The sequence below is a fragment of the Verticillium alfalfae genome, genomic scaffold (assembly GCF_000150825.1).
Source record: "Verticillium alfalfae VaMs.102 supercont1.1 genomic scaffold, whole genome shotgun sequence".
NCBI lineage: Eukaryota > Fungi > Ascomycota > Sordariomycetes > Glomerellales > Plectosphaerellaceae > Verticillium > Verticillium alfalfae.
Window position 1 is genome coordinate 1922926 of NW_003315038.1, and position 15918 is coordinate 1938843.

A 15918-nucleotide genomic window follows, 5' to 3' on the forward strand; every position below is an offset into this window, starting at 1 on the left:
GGCCAGACATCCGGGTAAGCAACCCCAATACAAGCAAGCGAACCAGCGCCGGGACGCGAACAGCGCGCGGGAGGTTCTAACAACGGGCGTCAAGCAGGGGGAGGATCTAGGGAAGCTGCAGTCTCGGCCGAAGCAGCGAAAAGGGGTGAGGAGTTGTCCCCTGTTGCTCATCACGCATTGATGCGAATGCCGGCCGATCAGTGCTGTGGTCCCTCGTATTGCATCGCTTCCAGTCGGCATTCCACAATAGGCTGTTGGCTTGGCCTGTTTGTTTCTTCAGCCCTGCTCTGGAAATAGCGCTGAGATGCAGGCTTCTTTCTTGGCGCGTGAGCTGGGATTGTTTTGCCGAATGCTGGCAAGTAGACCATCGGCATGGGGACAGAAAATGTCAACGGCGGTAGTTTGCGCGGCTTACAATTGCGAGTCCTGAGGGGAGTGGTGGGGGAAGTCATAGGCGGGCGGTCCTGCTGAAGCACTGTGCCAGGCTTAGATTTAGTGGGCACTCAGAGGCACCTTGCCTCAGACACTCAAGCGGAGGTGCCTTGAGGGCGTACCTACCTAAACTGGAACACACCTGGCCGACGTTCAAGGGGATGATGCAGGCTACGGCAATCCCCGCGCTTCTTAACTGGACAGGACAGGGCAGGGACGACCCTCTCATCAGTGAAGTACCTACTCAGTCGGTGACCAACTTCTCTTCTGTAACGAACCCAATTGATTGACGCCACTCCCAAGACGCCACGCTGCTTCTGCTGTGCTATTGTTCCCTGGCTTGCTTCTGCCTCACCTTATCTTGCGATCCTTGCCTCGCCTACCCGGGGCTCTGGAAGCTCGGCCAGTCGTCGGAGGGTGTGTTGTGCATGTCGTTCAAGCAGCCAAGCAACATCATACCAAGCCTGACCTGAGGATCCATAAACAACAGCCCGCATATGAGCCACTTGATTCTTAGGGCATGTGAGAAATTGCGCTTACCTGCCTTACCTAGTTCACAATCCTGGCACTGACGGCGATGCTCTTGGTGGTAGGACAACAGCAACCTACATCTTCTCGTTTGGACCATGGACGTCATGACAATCTAGCATCTCGGACTACCGGACATCCCCCCTTCGCCCACACCTCCTCTCCCCCTTCACCAACACACCTTTGCTTCCGTATTGGGAGAGCACCAGCCGCCCGGATCGGAAGTCCAATGCACCTCAAGGCACACATAGCGTCCTAACGGCCTGTTGTGCCCTTCGCATCCCAGCTTCTACCAGACTGCTCCCGCGTCTTCGTTCCACACACCAAGCTGAGGTCCTGCAGAGTCATCTTTTGACTTGGTGTCTGATTTGCTGACTGGAAGACTTCCGACAACCTGCTGGTAGCCACATGGACTATTGGAAGACCATGCTAGCCCTGTGGTGGTGGCTACTGCTGCTCATCTCCGCCTCCAGCGTCTTGTTCAACCTCGCCGACCAACCCGAGTCGCCAAAGTCTATCAACACCCATAGAATCCTTGGTGTTCAGATGCAGAGCGTCCCTGAAAGCCCTCTCTCGCCTTTGGAGACATCCCGGATACCACACAGACAATGCGGCCTGGGCGGGGCCGGGCATATCCTGCGCTCCTCCTGCTTTGATGTAGAAGCTTGGTGACATATTCGGTTAACACATCCACCCCTTTTCGGCTTGCCATGCCGGACAGCAAGAGCACATACATGTGCTGCTGCTCTTATCGCCAACCGGCCGGCCTGTCAAGGGATGCCCGACGGCATGTCCATCTCTGAAGGCTCCAGCCTGAGGATGCCTCACCCACCCTTCAGCAACGGGCCAAGATACAGCTGACTGCAGGGAAGCTTCTCCATATCTTACTTCCAAGTTCTTGGTGGCGATAATCCGGCTCTGTAGCGTTCTTTGCATCAGGTAAGCACAGGTCGATAGGGTGCGTCCAGATTCACAGCAATCCGTACCACGTCATCTCGGTGCGCCAAACCGTCTCCAGATCCATGCCTTAGTTGACATTCGATATTTTTTCCCCTTTCTCTGGCCCGAAGTGCTAGCCATGGTCCAAAGTTAGCATTGGACGCGTGCCTGGGCCAGTATGCTGGCCAACACCTCCCGCGCCACTCGGGCATAATGTAGCCACCGCATTTAAAGTCCTCTGCATGCCCTCTCCGAGTGTGCACGAAACCAAACAACTTTCACTGAACAGTACCTTTTTCAAGCCTGTCCTTTCGTGTCACTCCGCAGCTGTCGTTCTTAGTTATCTTCAACCGGACCTTTCGGATAGTCTCCGCTTAGGGAAGCAACCTTCGTTCAACAGAAGACATGCTCTTCTCGCGTTTCCTCGCTTTAGCCACAGCCGGGGTAGGCACGATTGCGTCTGCCAAAGTCGTTACCTACAAATGGACGGTGGACTGGGTGACTGCTGCGCCGGATGGCTTCTCTCGGTCTGTCATTGGCATTGATGGTCAGTGGCCATGCCCGACGATTGAGGCCTCGGTGGGCGACACTGTTGTGGTTGAGCTCACAAACAACCTGGGCAACCAGACCACCGGCATCCATTTTCACGGTATCAACCAGGTCAGCACCAATTTCATGGATGGTCCCAGCATGGTCACACAGTGTCCGCTACCGCCAGGATCGACCATGAAATATCAATTTGAAGTTAGTGCTTTAGTCTCCTACATCCTATTATTTTCTTTTCATCAACTCATCCTCGGGCTTTGTAGGCTGATGTTGGTGGTACGTATTGGTACCACTCCCATAACATGGGGCAATATCCGGACGGCCTGCGCGGCCCCATGATCATCCACGACCCCAATGACCCTTATGTCGGGCAGTACGATGAGGAATACATCCTCACCCTTTCGGATTGGTAAGTGGTTTGTAGCCAAAAGGTTCGATAGCCTGGGCTTACATGATGGCTAGGTATCATGAGGAGACCATCAACCTGGTGAGGGCCATGTTGTCCCCAAATAACACACAGCACAGGCCTCCTCTCCCGCAAGCCGTGCTAGTAAATGATGGTGCCGGGTCTCACTACCCCTTCGCCAAGGGCAAGACATATCGGTTTCGCATCATCAGCTTCGCAGCATTCGCCGGTTTCATGCTCCACTTTGACTCCCATGATATGAATGTCATCATGAATGATGGCGCGTACGTCAAGAAAAAACTGACATATCAGTTGCGCGTTGCCACTGCTCAACGTTACGATATTCTCGTCAGTTGTATCGACCGCGACAACCGCAACTACCCCTTCCTGGTGGCACTTGACCAGAACCCAGACCACACGAATGCCGATCTCCCTCAAAGCTGGCCGCTCAACCACACAGGCCAGCTGATCATGTTTCCCGAGAAGCCTCTTCGGGAGGATGTTGTTAACAAATGGCGCCCGTCTGATGACTCACATTTTGAGTCTCCGGATGGACCTAATTCTATTCTGCCTTCTCCAGATCAGACCATAGTCATCGACTTCACTACTTGCTTCGATAGCAATGGAATCCCTCGGTAAGCAAGCCTTCTATTCCAAACTGTTATGAGGCGTGGCCGCAAGCTGACTTGCCTCAGGAGCTGCATCAACCAGAAGCCCTACATCGAGCAGAAGGTGCCCACACTGTATACTGCCGTCACAACTGGCGAATTCAATACAGATCCAGCTGTGTACGGTCAGGTCAATCCTTTCATAGTCTCAGCGGGCAGTATTGTGGACATTGTCGTCAACAACCATGACGTCGCGATTCATCCTTTCCATCTCCATGGACATCACTTTCAGATTCTGAGGAGGCCTTCCTCCGGCACAGGCGACTGGCCTGGGGCGAAGCGAGCTCGTCTCAACAGCAACCCTCCATACCGCGATACTGTATCTGTTATGGGTAACTCCCACGCCGTGCTCCGATACAAAGCTGACAACCCCGGCGTTTACCTCTTCCACTGCCATATCGAGTGGCACGTGGAGATGGGGTTGACGGCGACCATCATCGAGGCACCGGACGTACTGCGTGACATGAGTATTCCTCAAGATCACCTTGAAATCTGCAAGTCAGAAGGAATTCCCACAAGTGGTAATGCTGGCGGAAACAGCGAGGACCCTTTGGACACCTCTAACTTCAATTCCGTACCGCCACTCGTGTACAATGGGTACGTATCAGACAATCTACCCTCGATGCCCTGCTAAGCAGAGAAGATCGGAGTGACCACCGATGCTGATACTATTTGTCCGCAGAGCCCTTTGGCCGATTCCTGGCCAGACGCGGCCGCTTGTGAAGGCAGTGCGGAGTGCCCGAGTGCGAACGCGAGCGTGAGCGCAACAATAAGGTCGAAACTCAGGTTGAGATGATATCGTTCACATGTATCACGATGACCATCTGAGGCCTCGGTTACTCTTTTCTCTGATGGCCCGGAAAGCTTGTTGGCAATATTCACTGCCCACCCAGAATATGATGACACGGCATTGCGTAGCAAGGGCTTGGCTTTCTGTCCTTGACCTCCAGGCGAGTGACGGTGTCTTTTTTTGCTCGTTGCCCTGCGTTTCATAAGTATGGTTTCTACCTCTAGCATGTAAACAGCGGGAGGAATTACTTAATCACTTGTGAAGTCCTCCCTTTTCGGGTCAAGGATTTATACACTTTGGACTGTCGTGATGATTAAGTATCTATGCAGTGACGACCAAGATGAGATTGTTTGATACCACGCTCTCAAGCGACAGAGATCTCTTTGTTTTGTCAGCATTCAATGTGTGGTACCAGTTAGGTAAGAACTCAGACTTACCCGTCTTCCATATTGACATGGCCATGTAGCATGTGATATGTGATAGCCAACCAAGTCCGAAGCCAAATCATGTCTCTGTCTTGTTAGCCCTACCTGAATGTGATGTGATTCCTTGAGGCCTAGATATAGTAAGCATTTCCATTCGCTACGAGATGGACATCAGCTTTCTCCCCCGTGTTTGTGGAGTGAATGAAGATGAGGGCCGTTCGCGGGTTTTCGTCCCAGCACCTATCCGTGTAGACTCAATTCCGTCATCAACACGTTGATACTTCTATCGCATTGAATCATCTCAGGTCAGGGATCAGTCCACAGAGGGCAATTTGAACACGTTGTGAGACTTACTCACAATTCGAATATCCGCCAGAAATGTCTTGAAGGTTCTATGACATGACGAGGAGGAATAAAAAATGCTATGGGAAACTGTAGCACGAATAGATATCAGTTTTCGGACAAATGCAAAATTTGCAGACAAGAGACACTTCGGAGCATGGTCTCCATTGTGCAGTGGCAGATTACCATGAATGACGCATGAGAAGAAACTAACACGAGTTGAGCACCGTCGAGTGTGTTGACGAAGCGGCAAAGAGGAGAAGCCAAGCCTGGGTAATATACACATCTCCACGCCAAAGATCGGAAGCAACCCCCGATCCCATCCTAAATGACGCGCGTACCTTGCTTCCTGCAACAGTTATTCCAGCCCCGTGGTCTAGCACTGTGATGCATTTACGCCGAGGACGCTGTTCTCTTCCCCTCTCATCGATCAGGTTGACGGATGAACGGCCTGCAGATTCCGTAGGATCCAAGCAGCTCGGGATGAGTTGACTGGTCCAGGCTGAATTGCACAAACAACACCAACTCCGCAGGTTGCCGCCCACTTGCTTCTGAGGCACGCCACGCAACGGAACAAAGAGCCGACTGGATGAATCTCCCGTACCTAGGATTCAACAAGACCGGATAGAGATGTGTTGCGTAGCTACCAAACCATGCAGGGTGTGCCTTTAATGCGTACATTGTGCTGCGGGACAGCAAAGAGCGCGCCGGAACGGGCTTCGGACGCTACGATAGGCAGTCTGCTATTGTACATTTGTTTCATGGCATGCAGCATATGCATAGGCTGGTTGTGTTTGGAAGTGAGTATGACACCTTTCTATGGCCGCGATGGTGATGCTTTCCGAAGTCAGGAACGCCACCACAGCGATCAAAGGCAGAAGAAAAGCGCTTAGCGCAGGTCTGGGTTTCCTTGTTTCTATTCCGTGGCTCAAAAATGAGGTCTACGTTCTGTGAGAGGTAACATGATGGTTAGGTGGCAATAGCCAACGTCAAAAGAAAAGCATGGGTTGACCCGAATCACCACATCAACTACGCAGTTGCCATCAAACCAGCAGCACAACAGCAAGTTGAGACAAGGGACAGCGGTTTTTGGGAATGTCTAAGCTGAACATGCTGTGTTGCCTTGTCTATTGTCGTCAAGGCTTCCGACAGGATAGAAATTCTCCGCGAGCCCGCCGCTTCAAAGCTTTCCATGGAACAGCTTATGCAGCAGCACCGGAGATGGTTGGGGAAGCCGGCATCATCCCTGTTTCTGCGACTTGGTTCGATATGATACAGGTGATGTGTATGATGATGAATGTATTGAAGACAGTTTACTGCCCGATCACGGCCACGTGCTTTATCTGCCCATGCTGTTGGGCTGGTGGCTGACATTCATGACAGCTAAAAAGAACGATTGCTTCGGTGATGCAGTGCCATGAAGCAATGGTTCGGTGGATGAATGGAGGGGTAATTGCAGTATCGAGATAAGAACAGCTCCACCATCTTCGTCGTGTGCAGCATGAAGATTGCCATGTACATACCCCTGGACAAGAGACGGACGCATGTTCCGTCCGCTGCCGCCGGAGAAACTCTTGAGCAGTTGGCCAAGCTATTTCTTCTGCCAGCACTCAAACAACTTAAGCCCCCCCTTGCAGCCATACTATGGCTGACCTGGTAGTCAGCTCAGCTCGGCTTCAAACCCCAAGATGGCGTCGGACGTCCGGAGCGGCAAGAGTGGTGACAGCTCACAACAAGCAGCGCGGCAGGCAAAGTCGATGCGTATGACTGATCAATGTGTGCAAAGTGTCAGCCTGGATAACAAGTACTCCGTTCTGACACTACAGATCCCTGTCAGACCGGTTGCGCCCACATCCTTCTGGATATTCCTGAGCTTCTGCGGCCTGATGAAAGGCCATAATCAAGCTACGAGTTGACAAGTAACATTTCCGAGCAATAAGCTGACGGTTCTGCATAGGGACCGGCCCCGGCCAACAATGCAGGTCAGTTGCTACCAGAGCCACACCAGAGTGAGCGCGAGAAAGCAGGCTGCAACCTGCCTTTGTGTGTCGCTTGACAGACATGAGGTTGACTCTACCGAAGTCGAGGTCTTGGTGAGTCGCACTGACGATGGTGGCGCGTGGCTTGCACCTTGGGAGTCCGACCGCCAGTCCATCCGCACAAGTGCCGATTAGCGCGCTTCTAGGTCCCGACATACTGTCCAAAGAGCGAAGAATTGGCGACCCTGGAACAACTATGCGTTTGGACGAGCAAAGAGACCTACCCAAGGGATCTAGCAAGCAGATGGCACCAGTGCCTGAGACGTAGCTCAACCTAGAAGTGGAGCATCGAAGCCATTTCTTTCAGGCCTTCATTTTGGGTTAAAAAGCCGGCGTAGGTGCTCGTTCCCCACAGCCTGCTCTCAGATACGCTTGGCCGCCTACCTTAGACACTGCCTGATATTGGCTTTGTTCTTGTGGTGTTTTGGTACGACGTGGCGATGCAAGTTGACCGCTAGACTTGACGCACTGATTGATGCATCCGGGGATCGGACGCATGGTGAGGAGAAGAAAGATCATTTCAGCTGAGATCAGACCCGCAAGGCCTTAGCATCATGGCACAGCAGTCGATAGTTCGGCGCGAAGGTTCGGCGGAGGTTCGCCGTGTTCCGAGGCTGCTGACCTAGGTAAAGTGGGCATGGGAGTCAGTCCTGGATTCCGAGGGCGGAAGGGGCAACTGAGAGTGCATTCTGCTGAGTCTTCCTGTCATCAAACATGTCCAGGCTGCGACAAATACAAAAGTTTCGAAGAACAAGATTCGGCGCATGCAAACAGAGCATGTCTAGTGTTGCATACATGTTGTTGGATGGTGGTGGGTGGTGGATGCATAGCACTGTTGGCAGCCGCAAGGCCGAGGCAGAACCAGAGCCGTCCCCTTTTGGTGCGAGGAAAGGACTGTGGGAGGCCGGATCAATCCGCCATTCGCTGGAACGCGAACAGTTCGTGCCCATGGAGGTTATGATTGGCTGACAGGATGCGACTTCCGTCCAATGTTAGGGCGTTGTGAGCCACGAGTTCCACGGGTCGCGACTTCACAGCACCTCTGTCATTGTAGGCCCATCTCTAGCCGCCAAAGTGCGACTGTCCATCTTCCACAAGATATGGCGCAGCTGGGGTTTCCGCCCATCTCAAATCGCGCTGGAGCACTGCTGCCATGTTTCTGCCAATTCTCAAGGCTTCTTTCTTCCCGAAAGAGCCGCCGGCGGCGACTGGAACAGCAAGGGCCACCATCTCACCCTGAGCTTCTCTCCGTGGCCCAAGCACCTTGGGGATGTCCGTCGGACCAAATGCTCGACCACCTGTTTCTCTCCACGACCCACCAAGTCCCACGGACTTGGCTCGAAAAACAGACAGGATCTGCTCTGCTCTCCTTCCTTCATCGATGACACGCCGTTTCGTCCGAGCTCTCCTGGGTCATCTTTCGACTGCCGCTGCCAAAGTATTGCCGTCTGGCTCGTGTTGCCTCGCACCATCAGCCGCCGCCCCTTCCATCCGGTAGCCCGGCATGAGGACCTCTGCACTTTCTGGATCTTTCTTGTCTCACACGAATGATTCCGACAGTGCATACAGGCCCTCGACAGGGTGCTCAATCAGTCTTGGCCGTACAGGTTTCAGGGCCAGGGCTGACGGCCAGCTATCGTCGTCGAGAGCCATGACCGAGCTCCGTCAAGCACGCACTTCTGATACCAGTGCGCGTGCGCTCGTGACATCGCCCATGTCTGAGCTACCACCAAACTCGCGACCTAGAGCCTATTAATTTATCCGATCACGTCATGGACCTCTTCCCATGCCTGGCAGCTCGCACAAACTAACCGCAAAACGGGACGGCTAGGGCTTGGGTATACTGTCAGATGAAGCCTAATCGGCTGCCTGTCCGTCCACCTGTGCGTCAGTCCGCCTGCTTGGCTTGGCCTCCAGATCCTGATCGTCCCCCATAGTCGCCGCTAGGTGGCGCAAACGCCAGATACCCAAGCCAACGGCTTCGTCCAGAAGAGGCAACCTATTGTCGTTCTCCCACAAGCTTCGGTGACCGACGCTTTTCAGGGCCGGTCTCACATGAGTCTATTCCCTCCTTGACTGGGTGGGACCAAGAGGAGTGTGCAGTTATGACCGGCATCTTTGACCCTTGGCCCTGTCTTACCTGACCTGGGGGCGGCTCATCCATCAAATAGATCCGGCTCGTGGAGGGTAGCTATCAGTATGGTGACGTGACGACTTGAGATGAATTATTTGGGTCAATGGAGCCTGACAGGGGGGTCCCAGGCACGCTGAGCCTCTCTGCCCTTTATATAAATTTGTCTGCCATCCCTATGGTAGATCTCTGTGCCTGATACCACTCAGTTCAACCAAGGCATCTCTGGTGACCAATCCACACAATGGTCGGCACCATGTCTTTTCTCCTCTTTGGAGACCAGTCGCTCAACACGCATGCCTTCTTGGCCGAGTTCTATCGTCTAGGGGCCCCAGGTATCCTTGCCAAGACCTTTCTCGAACAGGCCGGCCAGGCTTTGAGGGAGGAGATTGATGGTCTGGGGAAACTGGATCGCGCCCAACTACCCATCTTTCGCACTCTCCAACAGCTTAATGAGAGATATCACGCTCAGTCTCGCAAGCACTCCGGTGTCGACAGCGCCTTACTTTGTGTCGCTCAACTAGCTCACTATATCGAGTAAGCCCCTGAGCGGTCTCCGAGAGAGGTGGAACACAGAGAACTAACGTTACTGTACAGTCGAGCTGAGAAGGAACCTCAAGATGTAATGGCCCATGAGGACACCTACATTCTCGGTCTTTGCACTGGTCTGTTCGCTGCTGCAGCCGTGGCATCGACGGCTTCTGTGTCTACCCTGATACCCGTTGCCGTGCAGACGGTCCTGATGGCATTCCGAACCGGCTCGCATGTCGCTTCATTGGCGGAGAGGCTGTGCCCTGCTACTAATCGGTCTGATCCTTGGACGCACGTCCTGGTCGATGTCACCGAGGCCGATGTCACCAAGGCCCTCCAAAGCTTCCACTCCTCCTATGTAAGCACGCATGTCTCCTGCAATGAATCTAACAGCTGTTAATATTGTGCTGCCTAGTCCGTACCCCCTCCTAGCCAGGCCTATATTAGTGCTGTGTCTACCCACCGTCTAGCCATCTCTGGTCCTCCAACAACTCTCAAGGCGTTGGTTGAAAGCAATTTATTGGGTGCACAGTCGACATCGATCCCTGTGTATGGGCCGTATCACTCTGCCCACCTACACTCTGGTGTCGACATTGACAGACTGTTAAGGCTTGACGACGTGAACGTTACTCGTCTTCTTGAGCAGACCAGGCCACGCTCGGCGGTCATGTCTGGAGCTCGAGGCACCTGGATCGCCAGCCTCGACACGAAGGATCTTATTCGTACTGTCACTCGAGAGTGCTTGACAGAGCTACTACAATTCCACAAGGGACTTGAGCTCTGTGTTGAGACAGCGCAAGCTTTTGACGGTAGTAGCTGTCTGGTCGTCCCCTTCGGCCCAACAACAAACGCCGAGAGTCTCTCCAGTCTCATCAAGCAAAAGACAGAGCTCACCGTCATCACTTGTCAACCACCAAAAGTCACAAACAACAGTGACGCTCGTATTGGCAATCATGGACCCAGTGGGAAGTGCAAGCTAGCCATTGTGGGCATGGCTGGTCGCTTTCCTGATGCTGCAAGCCACGAAAAGCTGTGGGAGCTTCTGTCGCAGGGCTTGGACGTCCACCGTGTCGTACCAGCTGACCGATTCAACATCGATACACACTATGATATCACAGGTAAAGCCATCAACACTAGTCACACCCAGTATGGCTGCTGGATTGAGAACCCTGGGTTGTTTGACCCCAGGTTCTTCAACATGTCGCCGCGCGAAGCTTACCAGACCGACCCTATGCAACGCATGGCCCTAACCACGGCCTATGAAGCATTGGAAATGTCTGGGTATGTCCCGAATCGGACAGCCTCGACCAGGCTTGACCGGATTGGTACATTTTATGGCCAGACCTCCGATGATTGGCGAGAAATCAATGCCGCACAGGAAGTCGACACATACTTCATCACCGGGGGAGTACGCGCCTTTGGCCCTGGCAGAATCAACTACCACTTCGGTTTCAGTGGACCTAGTCTGAACATCGATACAGCCTGTTCTTCCAGTGCCGCAGCTCTGCAAATCGCATGCACCTCGCTCTGGGCTAAAGACTGCGACACGGCAGTCGTTGGCGGCTTGTCTTGCATGACCAACCCCGATATTTTCTCAGGACTCAGCCGTGGCCAGTTCTTGTCCAAGACTGGTCCCTGTGCCACGTTTGACAATGGGGCCGATGGTTACTGCCGAGCTGATGGCTGCGCCTCCGTCATCGTGAAGCGTCTGGATGATGCCATTGCTGATAAGGACAATGTCCTTGCGGTCATCCTGGGCACGGCGACGAACCATTCTGCCGATGCCATATCGATCACCCATCCTCACGGACCTACGCAGTCGATCCTATCATCAGCCATTCTCGATGAGGCTGGCGTCGATCCTCTTGATGTTGACTACGTCGAGATGCACGGCACTGGTACTCAGGCCGGTGATGGCACGGAGATGGTCTCTGTCACAGACGTATTCGCACCTGCCAACCGCAAGCGTCCTGCAGACAGACCTCTGTATCTCGGCGCTGTGAAATCCAACATCGGCCACGGTGAGGCTGCTTCAGGTGTGACAGCTCTCTGCAAGGTTCTCATGATGTTGCAAAAAAATGCCATCCCTCCTCACGTCGGCATAAAGAAGGATATCAACAAGACCTTTCCTAAGGATCTTGCGGAGCGAAACGTCAACATCGCTTTCCACATGACACCCCTCAAAAGGTATGATGGGAAACCCAGGAGAATCTTCATCAACAACTTCAGCGCCGCCGGCGGTAATACTGGTCTCCTCCTTGAGGATGGTCCTAGCCAGACGCCCACACAAGCGGACCCTCGCAGTGCTCAAGTCATTACTATCACGGCCAAGTCCAAGACGGCCATGATTAAGAATGCTGAACAATTGGTTACGTGGATGGAGGAAGAATCCTGAAACCCCGCTTGCTGATGTTGCTTACACCACAACGGCCCGTCGCATGCAACACTACTGGCGCCTGAATGTCGCCGCCTCCACCTTATCTGAAGCCATGTCGGCCATCAAGGAGCGGCTTACTCAAAGCTTTGTGCCCATCTCGACTGAGCAGCCAAAGGTGGCCTTCTTGTTCACAGGCCAAGGCTCTCATTATGCTGGTCTTGGTAAGGACCTCTACGCCCACTACGCTGTTTTCAGAGACAGCATCGATGAGTTCAATCACATTGCCGAAGTCCATGGCTTCCCGTCTTTTGTACCATTGATTGATGGCAGCGAACCTGACGTCTCCAACCTATCACCCGTGGTTGTGCAGCTTGGCCTTTGCTGCTTCGAGATGGCTCTGGCCAGATTGTGGTCTGCATGGGGCATCAGGCCCGCTGTGGTTCTGGGGCACTCTCTCGGAGAATATGCTGCGCTGAACGTCGCCGGCGTGCTGTCCGCGAGCGACACCATCTATCTCGTCGGCAGTCGCGCTCGACTTCTCGTTGACAGATGCACTGCTGGTACCCATGCCATGCTCGCTGTGCAGGGCCCGGTTGGAACTGTCAACGAGGCTCTCGGTTCCGAATCCTCCTCAGTCAACATCGCCTGCATCAACGGGCCTCGTGAGACCGTTCTCAGCGGTGAAGTCGACCACATGATGAGGGTTGCCACGCAATTGGGCGCGTCTGGATTCAAGTGCACCCAGCTGAAGGTTCCCTATGCTTTCCACTCGGCCCAAGTCGAGCCAATTCTTGACGAATTTGAGCATCTTGCCCGTTCCACCCGCTTCATGCCTGCTCAGGTGCCTGTTATCTCACCTCTTCTTGGTAAACTCGTTGAGCATGAGCTTATTGACTGTTCGTATCTTCGCAAACATGCCCGCCAACCTGTGGACTTCCTCGGGGGCATCATCTCGGCACAACAATCAGGAGCAATCAATGAGAAGACCGTCTGGCTGGAAATCGGCCCTCATCCTGTGTGTGCCAACATGGTCAAGGCCGCTTTTGGAGTGGCCACCATTGCGGTACCCACGCTCCGACGCAGCGAGCCAACCTATAAGACCTTGAGCAACGGGTTGTGCACTTTGCACACCGCAGGCCTGAGCCTTGACTGGAATGAGTACCACCGGGATTTCAGCGAGTCCACTCGTCTACTCAATCTGCCCAGTTATTCCTTCGACGAGAAGAACTACTGGCTGCAGTATAGTGGTGATTGGTGTCTCACCAAGAACCGAGGCTCGGCTCCGGCTAAGGCGCCTGCTCTTCTGGAAGCGCCGAAGCCTAAGCTCTCGACAACTTCAGTGCATGCCGTCACCAAGGAGGAAATCAACGGCGACATCGTCATCATCGAGACCGAGACCAATCTTTCCCGCGAGGATACAAGAAACATTCTTGAGGGGCACTTGTGCAACGGGACCCCTCTCTGCCCTTCGACGCTGTACGCGGACATGGCAATGACCATCTGTGACTACGCTTACAAGCTGGCACGACCCGAGGCTGTAAATATCGGACTCGATGTTTCCGATGTGGAAGTTCCCAAGACATTGATCTTTGATGATAAGGTCGAATCTCACATGCTGCGCTGTACAGCAATTACCAATGTTACTCTTGGCCACGCTGATCTTGTCTTCCACACTGGTGAAGGCCCAAAGAGGACTGAGCACGCGAAATGCCGGGTCAACTTTGGCAACACCGAACAGTGGGCTGACGAGTTCGAGCGTGTCAAATATCTCATCAGCGGTCGCGTTGATGCCCTTGTCGAGGCCGAGAAGGTTGGGAAGGCTTCAAAGATCGGCAGAGGCCTGGCCTACAAGCTTTTCACTGCCCTTGTGGACTACAACCCTCGTTTCCAGGGAATGGAAGAAGTTATTCTCGACAGCAGAACATGCGAAGCCACCGCCAAAGTCTCTTTCCAGACAAGCGAGAAAGATGGAAATTTTTTCTTCAGTCCGTACTGGATTGATAGCTGCTGCCACATATCTGGCTTCATCATCAATGGTACAGATGCGGTGGACTCGCGCGAACAAATATTCATATCCCACGGTTGGGGCTCCCTCAAGTTCATTGAAAAGCTCGATGCCTCCAAGACATACCGCTCCTATATCCGCATGCAGCCGGTCAAGGACACCAAGGTTATGGCTGGCGATGCTTATGTTTTCGATGGCGACCGCATCGTAGGAGTCTGTGGCGACGTTAGATTCCAGTCGATCCCTCGCAAGGTCATGAACATGGTTTTGCCCCCCCGCGGGCGCGCGGCAGCCGGCATGATCACTGGTGCTGCGCCCAAGGGTGTCTCCAAGCCCACAATCGTGTCACCACCCAAGGCGTCTGCCCCCAAGACAAAAGCCTCGAAGCCGCTGACTTCCTCCAATATTCACACCGTCAACGCAAAGCTTGCCAAGCCCATGTCAGTTGTGGCTGAGGTCATGGATATCATTGCTAAGGAAGTCGGCGTGTCTCATGATGAGCTTGCCGATAACATTGCCTTCACAGACCTTGGGTGCGACTCACTCATGGCGCTCACCGTGGCTGGACGTATGCGAGAGGAGCTCGATCTGGATATCGATTCTCATGCTTTCGTTGACCACGCAACGGTCGGCGCTTTCAAGAAGTTCCTGGCCCAGCTCAAAGTTCAAGATGATGCCAGTCCTGTCCAAAAGACTCACAGCCGCTCTGGGAGCTATGGGGCCCAAGACTCTGGTGTCTCATGCGTCTCGGACTCAGAATCGGACCTGACATCTTCTGATTCAGTTGTCACAACACCCCCAAACGAGAGTGACGAAACATCACTGAAGGATGGTGAAAGTCACGACAGCCTGCAATCCATTGTACGGTCTACCATTGCTGCAGAAATGGGCGTTGATGTTGACGAAATTATCGCGGCTCCGGACTTGGCTGCACTTGGTATGGATTCGCTGATGAGTCTTTCCATTTTGGGCACACTACGAGAGCAGTCAGGTTTGGATATTCCTGGCGACCTTTTCGTCCTTAACCCCTCCCTGTCCCAAGTTGAGAAGGCGCTTGGATGTGGACCAAAGTCGAAGGTAGCACCAGTAGAACCAGTAGCACCCAAAGTGTCCAGCATTGCTCGCCCAGCCTCGCCGCCGGTCGCCCCTACACGGGTCATCAACACCCATCCCGGCAACACCACAGCAAGCATCACCAAGCCCCCACCACCCAAGGAGATCGTTGATCATTACCCCCATCGCAAGGCTTCATCGACTCTTTTGCAAGGTAGTACGCGAACTGCTACAAAGAAGCTCTTCCTGATTCCCGATGGTGGCGGTTGCGCGACCTCTTACACCGAGATTAGCCAAATCTCTCCTGACTGGGCCGTTTGGGGGCTCTTTTCGCCCTTCATGAAGACTCCCGAGGAGTTCAATTGCGGCGTGTATGGGATGGCTGTCAAGTTTATCGCGGAGATGAAACGTCGCCAACCGCAGGGTCCCTACCATATTGGGGGTTGGTCGGCTGGTGGTGTCATCTGTTTCGAGATCGTCAACCAGCTCACGAAGGTCGGCGAGCGCGTCGATAACTTGATCCTTATCGACTCTCCTTGCCCCGTCATTATCGAGCCGCTCCCTCGATCTCTGCACGCCTGGTTTGCTTCCATCGGGCTCCTTGGGGATCGCGAAGATGCGTCGAGCAAGAAGATTCCCGATCGGCTGCTCCCTCATTTCGCAGCCTCTGTCAATGCCCTCAGCAACTACACGGCGGAGCCCATCC

General features: G+C 53.7%; 2 protein-coding genes across 2 annotated transcripts in view; both read left to right on the plus strand.

The window, feature by feature from the left end:
* Positions 1 to 2304: 2304 nt before the first annotated feature.
* VDBG_00579 (iron transport multicopper oxidase FET3) lies at positions 2305 to 4280 on the plus strand (the record flags this gene model as incomplete). Its single annotated transcript, XM_003008851.1, has 5 exons — positions 2305 to 2643; positions 2709 to 2854; positions 2908 to 3486; positions 3547 to 4116; positions 4202 to 4280. The coding sequence occupies 5 exons, from the start codon at positions 2305 to 2307 to the stop codon at positions 4278 to 4280; spliced, it is 1713 nt and encodes a 570-aa protein (XP_003008897.1).
* Positions 4281 to 9490: 5210 nt separating this feature from the next.
* VDBG_00580 (conidial yellow pigment biosynthesis polyketide synthase) overlaps positions 9491 to 15918 on the plus strand; it is a gene marked incomplete at both ends in the record, with an annotated part of 6651 nt that continues 223 nt past the window's right edge. The window contains 4 exons of the mRNA XM_003008852.1: positions 9491 to 9783; positions 9844 to 10135; positions 10193 to 12145; positions 12324 to 15793. Coding sequence (XP_003008898.1) covers positions 9491 to 9783; positions 9844 to 10135; positions 10193 to 12145; positions 12324 to 15793 — 6008 coding nt within the window. The remainder of the gene's footprint in view (positions 9784 to 9843; positions 10136 to 10192; positions 12146 to 12323; positions 15794 to 15918) is intronic.